Source organism: Aythya ferina (assembly GCF_964211825.1).
Source record: "Aythya ferina genome assembly, chromosome: 3".
Classification (NCBI taxonomy): Eukaryota; Metazoa; Chordata; class Aves; order Anseriformes; family Anatidae; genus Aythya; species Aythya ferina.
The window spans coordinates 114,970,415-114,979,101 of NC_140298.1; the positions used below are offsets into that span (position 1 = coordinate 114,970,415).

The 8,687-nt window shown below is 39.7% G+C and overlaps 2 protein-coding genes across 2 annotated transcripts in view; one reads left to right on the forward strand and one right to left on the reverse strand.

The window, feature by feature from the left end:
* Window positions 1-11, reverse strand: part of LOC311433259 (adhesion G protein-coupled receptor F5-like) — a gene marked incomplete at its 5' end in the record, with an annotated part of 16,267 nt that extends 16,256 nt beyond the window's left edge. Inside the window, one exon of the mRNA XM_084512182.1 lies at window positions 7-11. Coding sequence (XP_084368308.1) covers window positions 7-11 — 5 coding nt within the window. The remainder of the gene's footprint in view (window positions 1-6) is intronic.
* A 40-nt stretch (window positions 12-51) lies between these two features.
* Window positions 52-8,035, forward strand: LOC311434070 (meprin A subunit alpha-like). Its single transcript, XM_084513938.1, has 6 exons — window positions 52-282; window positions 3,137-3,352; window positions 4,258-4,716; window positions 6,148-6,321; window positions 6,883-7,090; window positions 7,454-8,035. The coding sequence occupies exons 1-6, from the start codon at window positions 189-191 to the stop codon at window positions 7,599-7,601; spliced, it is 1,299 nt and encodes a 432-aa protein (XP_084370064.1). The 5' UTR covers window positions 52-188; the 3' UTR covers window positions 7,602-8,035.
* The last annotated feature ends 652 nt before the right edge of the window (window positions 8,036-8,687 follow it).

The following is an 8,687-nucleotide window of genomic DNA, read 5'->3' on the forward strand; positions in this document are numbered from 1 at the left end:
CGTCACTACATGATGTCTATACTAGTATAAATAAACCAAAACAAACACTAAAATTAGAGCAGAAATACTCCAGTTTTCTTTTAAATGATACAATACATGGAGATAACCATGTGTGCATTTTTTTTTTTTCAGCTTCAACTCACACGTTTTTGGATCAGTGTTCTTTTGAGCTTGAAAATATCTGTGGCATGATTCAGAGCACCAGAGATGACCTAGACTGGGTCCATCAGCAGAGCAGTGCTGCAGGACAGGAAGACCACACAGTTTCTGGGCGCTGCAGTGGTAAAGTAACAAACACTTTCCTATGGAGAAGGAGTTAGCAATTGTCTCTTGTGCATATCTGTGCTGGGCTATGTGCTTTAAATACAGCACCTTTAACAACTTCTCTGAACCTGGCATTGTGCTCAACTGTTCAGAAAACCCAGCACTGGCTACTCGGAAAACACATTATTAAATGATCATATTTAGAAGACTACACAGAAAACACCTATTTGTAATGTTTCACATTAAGCAAAGCACCGTTTTTCTTTGCACTTGTCTTGGCACTGTGGGTCTGAGCTTATGGTTGCACCACTGCTTTCATTAAGCTTTTAAAGCATAGTGGAATGTTCTCCACTCCAGCAATATAAAAGGGGACAAAGAACAATATTAACTGGAGGACTATTGATATAACCTGCAGCTTCCAAAGTCTGAGTAAGAATTATGTTGCTCCACGATAAGAATGGAATAGCACTCATAAGCTACTCATAAACATGTTTGGAAAGTGAATGATAAGTTAAGCTTGAGGAGTGCTGGCTTTGGAGAAGGAAGAAAGTTACAGTGCTTTTTTTATGATAGGAGTCTGGGGATAATTTTGTTTTTAACATGCTATTTTTGCCATTTTTCACAGGAAGAAAATCCCAAGCAGGGTAGAGTGAGCCCCAGCGAGGGTTACAGGTTGCTAGTTTACAAATGAGAATAAAGATTAAGTCCCAACAGACAGTTCTGAAAAGCAAGAGCCTGATTTGTTGTTATTTAGATGTGGAAAACTACAACAGACTTTAAAAAAAAAAAAAGTGACTTTGGTATATTTTGCCTAAGTTCAGGGTGAAGGAATCCTGGCCTAAAGCGCATTCAGTTGTGCTTTGTTGCTTTTCAAAAAAGGCAAAGCTTGACTTGCTGTAAACAGGAGGAGGCTGTCCCGTGATGTGACCCTGCCACTGAAGAGATCATTAAGCACTTGTAAAGCTGGTGGTTGTCAGTCAGGTCTGAGAATGCAATATAACTCAAGAAAACCATCTGACAGTGTCTATAAGTACATGCTTCTAACCCTCATCTGTCTTTTTTCAGTCTTTTGCTCTTTTTATTTTTTTCCCCATTGTATAATTGTAAATGAAAAAGAAGAATTCAGCTGAGTTTTTTGATATTGTTGGGTAAAATCCAATCTGTCCAAAGTATGCACTTAGCTTGCACTTATGCTTTAACATCTTGTGACTTTGTGTAAAATGAGCACTGATGTTTCCTGAAGAGTTAAAGGAGAGGGTTGGGTGCCTATGAGGATCTCCAGAGTGCCAAAATGAATTGCTTGAGTAGGGAGTGCCTCTCTTTTCAGAGGCCTTCAAAGGCTCTTTGACTCCATCAGGAATGTAGACACTTTTGGAGAATTGCTTCTGCAGCCATCTCAGGTGGGACCTAATTTTAGTTTCCTAACAGAGATGGATTGTATTTTGCCCAAACAGTGTGACTTCTTGCATTGACTTATTACTGGTTAAAATGAAGGAGGGAAAGTACAACCTAAAATGTAGAGAGGAACTGGCAGTCTGGCTGTGTGTTTGATCCATGTATCCTGTTGCTGAAGTCTACTGAGGCCATATCCTAACTGCCATAGATGCTTTCTGTTGCTTTTATTTCACTTTCTTATCAAGAAGGAGGTAGAGTCGGGATCATCTGGGGCTTTGATACCACAATAAGCTCAACAACAAAGTCAGGCACCTGAATAAGGCTCACAGACTTGTTTCCCACCTGGAGCAGCAGCAACTGTACTTCAATTTAACATAAATTTAACTTAATGGCAAATTGTTTTATGTGTGCATAAAGCAATTCAGTATCTTTGGCAAAGTTTCTATGGGTATGATTTCAAAACATTGTTACCATGTCCTAATGGTAAAGGAAAATGTTGCCTTGACATGGTTAGAGCAAATGCAATAGACAGAACAGCTCTAGTAGCTCCACTGATGATGCAGGTGGCTGTACTGCATTTATGCAGCCACAGGTTTAACTGATGATAAGCCAACTGTTAGCTAATACCACAATTATCCAAGGAACCTGCCCCCAGCAGAGGAGGCTTTCCCATAGCAGCTGAAAGAATTTCACTGTTTAATCTAATCACAGACTGTAATGGGTAACTGAAGAGCAATGCAATACAGATAAGATGTGACAAGTTCATGTGATACCAAGACATTTGTGGAGATGCTTAATTCCTGGTACACATAAAAAAAAATAGATTCTTCAAAAAAAAAAAAAAAAAAAAGTAGATTCTTCAAATCTAAAGATAACTTTAGAGAAACTTAGTAGGAAATTAAACTAGAGGGACAGAAGTTCTTTTTTGCCCAATTTGCTCAATCCGAGAAGCTGAGTTTTCAAAGGTCTTTGGACAAGTTACTTATAGACCTTATCTCTGTTCAAGGTCAAGAAAGTGCTAATTCAGTGCCAAAACCTTTTTTATTATCTTTATCACTGATAAGAAATTATTTTACTCTTTATAAAGTATACGATCTCCAAGATCTCATCTTTGGATTATCTTCAGTATAAATCAAGTAATAATAAATCTGCTAGTTACTTGCTGTCAGTATTGAATCTTCTGTCTCATCTCTGACACTCCTGAGGCATACAACTTCCAGCTAGACCAACTAATGCAAAACTGGCAGTAGTTTTGCTGGCAATGAGTTCCATATATATGCTAAACTATTAGCCCTACTAGTCCTAAACTACTTTGTACCCCAGTCTACATGGTTATTATGCACTGTTTCCTCTATTATTTATGTTAGCTACTACACTTATGCCTACTGAAAGAGTGGAGTTGAAATGATAAATATATACCATGCAGCTAGCAGGAAAGATGGAAAGAGATGTTGACACTGTACACTTTTTTTCACAGATGCTGGCTACTTCATGTACTTCGACACCAGCTCTGGAAATGCAGAGGAGTCAGCAGTCCTGGAGTCTCGAATCCTTTATCCCAAGAGAACTCAGCAGTGCCTCCAGTTCTTCTATAAGATCACAGGAAGCCCTTCTGACAAGCTGATCATCTGGCTTAAGGAAGATGATGGGACTGGAGATGTTCGCAAGATGAGGAAAATTCAAACCTTTCAGGGTAATTCTAGAAATGAGAGGAATATATAGAACTTTTGGGAAGGAAAAGTTGGCTTAGAAATCAAAGCATTTTTCTTAAGCTACCAGGAGAGTATGTTGCAGTCCACCTAAGGATTTTGGTATTATGCAATATTTATTATTCACATTTAGCAGTGAAACCATGGGTTGTGATTATGTAATTTAAGTGTTCCACAGCAGAAGTCACGATGTTCCTAATCTAACAATGTTATGTTATGCTCAGTGAAGGGAGGGACCCCAAACTGCTGGAGATCATTGGCTAGATCTTCATTGGCTATAGTATGATCTGACAGTGAGCTGCTCATCTTTAAAGATTAGGAATACCTGTGCTCTTCTTTAGACATTAGAAACCCCAGCTGATTTTTTTATAAGCCTGCAAATAGAAAAGCATATGTAACTCTGGACGTGTGAACTGAGTTCCCACTTTGGGTGATTTTGCTAAATAGCACAAATTCAGCCACTGCATCACTAAACATTTTTGCTGTCAAAACCCAAGACCTGTGATCAACAGCCTTTATCAAGCTACTGCATTTTGCAGGGAAGGACAAGTCCATGAAAAAGTGGCCACAACAGTTCATTCTAACACGTTGGGTCACTGATCCCCATCCACTTCCTATGTCTTGGTATTTAGCATGCTGCTCTTTATACTAAAGACTTGCATTCACTAATGTGTGAAGAGTTCCTAATACAATGTGTCCGAAGCAATTTGATGATAATGCAATGTAAGCATAAAATAATCGTAATACCCACTTAAGACTTCCAGTCTTCATGACTCTGTGAGAGGTCCTATTGTCTAAAAATACAGCTGGAATAGCTACCTAGGAATAAGCTGCTTCAGAATATCACTAATCTTGCTGATGTCAATGTTTTGCCTTCCTTTCACAAAAGCGGATAATGACCATAACTGGAAAATCGCCCATGTAACCCTCAGTGCTCAGAAGAAGTTCCGATACCTCTTTCAAGGACTAAAGGGAAACCCCAACGATTCATCTGGTGGGATCATTATTGATGATGTCACACTGACGGAGACCCCCTGTCCCACAGCTGTGTGGGTCATTAGGAATTTCAGTCAAATCCTCGAAAATGCATCAAGAGACGTTATTCAAAGCCCCCGGTTTTACAGTCCTGAGGGTTATGCTTATGGCATAAGTTTGTATCCCCAATCCAGCACCAGTGGCTACACTCGCATTGCCTTTCATTTGTGCAGTGGAGAGAATGATGCTGTTCTAGAGTGGCCAGCTCTGAATCGCCAAGCCATGCTCACAGTGCTGGACCAGGACCCTGACATCTTGAAAAGGATGTCTTCAAGCAGAAGTTTCACCACAAATAAAGACCAGGTTATATCAGGTAAGTGTTATTTGCCTGGAGGAATGGTGGAAATGAAAGCTAAAGAATCTGAGTCACAGGACAATGCAGGAGCCAGAGCTGGGCAACTTTGACTTCATTTTCCAGTTTGGGGTATTTTCTTGTTTATGACTCATAGTTCCTATCTCAAAAGATCATCTGATGTAAAAAAAAGAAACAAACAATACATAGAAGGTTGTTACCACAATTAATCACTGGGATATCTGAGTTTGACTATATCATAGTATCATAGAATCATAGTATCATAGAATCATAAAGCTGTTTGAGCTGGAAGGGACTTAAAGTCTCAACCTCTGCCATGTGCAGGGACACCTCCACCAGCCCAGGCTGCCCAAATCCCATACAGCCTGGCCTTGAGCACTGCCAGGGATGGGGCATCTACAGCTTCTCTGGGCAGCCTGCGCCAGGGCTTTGCCACCCTCATAATAAAGAATTCTTCCTAGTATTTAATCAAAATCCACCCTTTTTTATTTTAAAGCCATTACCCCTTATAACAGACTTGTAGAGAGTTCTCCTGTGCCAAGGAGTTGGCAATTCCCATTCTGCCTGTGACTTGTCACCACAGGACAACATAATGCCAGTAGAGTGTTTTATTCCATTGCATCCAACAATAATTTAAGCTACAACTATATTTTTGGGGCTTGATATAACTTGAACATACACAGTCTGAATATATAAGGTCCACACTGTAGCTGTAAGATAAAACAACATACCTGACAACACCTATGAGATCAGTCTGCAGCATCTGACACCAATTTTGCTTGGCTTGATGCAGACTGTCTCTTTCAGACACAGGCTACCTTTTAGCTCCAGATTTATATAGCATGTTGTATCACAGTTCCATGTCCAGCCCTAGAACTCCTCATGGATGTGGTCATTCAAAGAAATAAGTATGGGACAATATTGAATTTGCTACAGTGTGAAATACCAGATATAAGTCTCCTTCCCTCCTCAGATTTTTCAGTGGAAATTTGGTACATGTTTTTTCAGCAGGACATTTTAAACCTTGGGTATGAATATGTTTAACAGAACCACAGCCATGAACAAAATCTGCCAGACTCTCAACCATAGGTACTTAAAAGATGATAAGGGGGTGTCCTCATGCAGGTGGGAGCTCTTAGCTGATGAAAGCAAGGAGGTAATTTGTGTTTGGTCAGTCCTCAATTAAAGGGGAGCTGTGAATTTAAATTCCCTCACATAGATTTAGAGACCTCACGCAGACCATTTCTAAGCATCTGCTGGCATCATTTGTCAGTCCCCCGTGATTTGTTTGCATATCTGAGCCCTGAACTTGATTTTGCAGCACAAATCCTGTTTAATGTTGTAACACAGAAAAAAAAAAAAAAAAAGTTGTCATAGCTCTAGGCTGCAGAACTTTGCAGTTCTTATTTGCCACTCATATTCTCTTTGCAGATAGTAACGGAACCATAATATGGGAGAAACCATCTACAACTGGAAAATTTGATAGCTCATGCAATTGCTATAGAACTGTAAGCTGGGGGTGGAACAGCTTCATCTCCCACAGCCAGCTGAGACGTAGAAGCTTTCTGAAAAATGATGACCTGATTATTTTTGCAGAATTTAATGGTAACAACCATTTTCTTGATTCTCCTTGCAAATGCAAATTGTTGATCCTTTCTATCCCTTTTCACTCATTCACATTACTATTGCCACCTGTCCCTGAGCCATCTTCTTTTCTAATGGGGATCAACTATGAAAAGCATTTTTGTGTTTTAGTTTCAAGTGGGTAATGTTGGCTGAAGTGTTTAAGCTCAGAGGAATCTAAATGGCATGGATTTATTGAAGATTTACTTCTTAGCACCCTAACCAGTAGCTATGTTAATTCTAAGCTTTGAACCATCCTAAAAGGCTGTTCCTGTTTTGTTTATTTTCAAACAGAACAGCCACACTTGGCACAATTTTCCAAAGCACAGACTGTTACTGATTTAGCTAACTAGTTGCTATAATTTTAGTATTATTTTCTACCTTGTGCTTTAAATATACAGAACTTGCCATGGTAGGGCAGCAGCTCAGTAAAGAACAAATGGAGAAGCAGTACTCTCCAGTCTAGCCTCTCGGGTGAAGAATGTTATGTATAATAATAGTCATGGTTATCTGATATCTTTCACCTCTTTCCATTTTTTAAAGATCTAACTCACCTCAATAATACTGAAGTCCCTGTTCAATCAGAACAATTTGCTGTCATGGAAGGCTTCCCTTTTGAAAGGCAGAAGAGAGCTCTCCAGGATATGGAACCTGTTCAAGACTGGCTGCCTTATCAGCAAGACCCGTGTGTTCCAAACCCTTGCCAGAATGATGGAGTCTGTGTGAATGTGAAAGGGAGACCAAGCTGCAGGTATCACAGACCTCCTCCCTGGTTGCCCTGACTTACCTCTGAACCAAATGGTGCAGCTACTAAGTATTCAGAGCTACAGATCTCAAAGGTCTGTGTCGCTATGTTTTCAAAGAACAGTGGGAACAAAATATTTGATTGCAGAGACTAGTTTCTGTTAGCGACCAGAAAGGACACCCAAAGGAATCTGCTTCTGTGGTGATTTTAGAGGATGTCCATAGCCTCCAAACAAGGTGGGGATATTTTGATGTGAACCCATCTAATGGGAACTGCCAATCCAGAAGAGTGAGTGTGGGGATCTCAAGGTGGGCCTACGGAGGAGGACAAAACTTCTAATTTACATAAATCTGTGCTTTATTTTCCCAGGTGCCCATCAGGACAAACCTTCTTCTTTACAGGTGAGAGGTGTCAGTCAATGCAGGTCCATGGGAGCATCCTGGGAATGACAATTGGTGGAATTGCTGGAACCATTGTCTTAACTATCGTCCTCATTTCCATGATGGCTAGAAGATAAAGATCTGCAGAGGGATAAAGCTAAGCCTGGTGTTTTTCCATAGTTCATCAAACATCAGTTTTCAGTGAAAAATGATGAATACAACTTGTAGAAGACCAGCCAGCGTAGAGATGTTGAAATGCTCTGTCAGCATTTTGCCAGCTGTTTACTTCATGAGACTTGGCAATTAAAGAAGATCATGTTGAACAGTTGTCTAATAAAAGTTCATACACTGAATCTAGAAATGTTCCTTTAAGAGCTACCCAAGATATCTAAAGGGTAAAAATTCATAGGTAAATCAGTACATCAACTCTCATTTGCCATGAAGCTATGGTGATTTACAAAAGCTGAGTAGCTATTGTATAAAATTCACAGTAAATTACTATTATGCATTTTTGGCTAGTTCTCTACCAGGGAAATAATTTCATATTAAAGCTAGTTGTCTTTCTAGAAAATCTTGCAACATAAGTTTTTCAATTGTTCAAGTGTAAGTCTATTCTCTGGTCATAATCTTAAAGTTATTTTAAACATCTATAAAATTCTCATGCAGGCACTGGATGAAACTGGAGCACAGCAGGAGTTATCATAGGACAGGATCTATTGTGGTTACCACTAAATTCACAGCCCTCTAGAAATAATTGCCTCACAAGTCAAGGAGAAGGGTTGGGGTGTATGAAAATGAAGACTGGGTCTGTGACACTGGAGATTTCTGGATAATGTGTTAACACCTTACTGCAGATGGCAGGAAGCCAGTGATCCAATATATCCCAAGATCTCTGCTTTGTAGGACTCTGCACTTGAAACTTTATTACCCAGGCGTTCTTAAAAAGCAGAACAAAAGATGTTCAGAGTACAAAAGGTAAGTAATCACAGAAGATGAAGCTACCCTTTCATTTATCAGATACCTGTCATAAGGGATGGCAGCTAACGGAAAAATACACTCTCATGGCAGTAGGTTGTAGGCAGGGAGCTGGTTGCTGCTTGTATTTACACTTGGCTTTGTCTTGATGCTCACACCAGTCCTGTGTGGCATAACAAACCATCCAAATCATTGTGTATTAAATTAAGGCATTATTATTATATATAAGGTGTAAGATTATCAATCTG

What these genes read in the sequence shown, in the direction of transcription:
- LOC311434070 (XM_084513938.1), top strand. Translation starts at nt 189, where the DNA reads ATGATTCAGAGCACCAGAGATGACCTAGACTGGGTCCATCAGCAGAGC. An exon ending in AGTTTCTGGGCGCTGCAGTG is followed by an intron (nt 283 to 3,136) that starts GTAAAGTAACAA and finishes TTTTTTTCACAG; the next exon opens with ATGCTGGCTACTTCATGTAC. An exon ending in TAAAGACCAGGTTATATCAG is followed by an intron (nt 4,717 to 6,147) that starts GTAAGTGTTATT and finishes TTCTCTTTGCAG; the next exon opens with ATAGTAACGGAACCATAATA.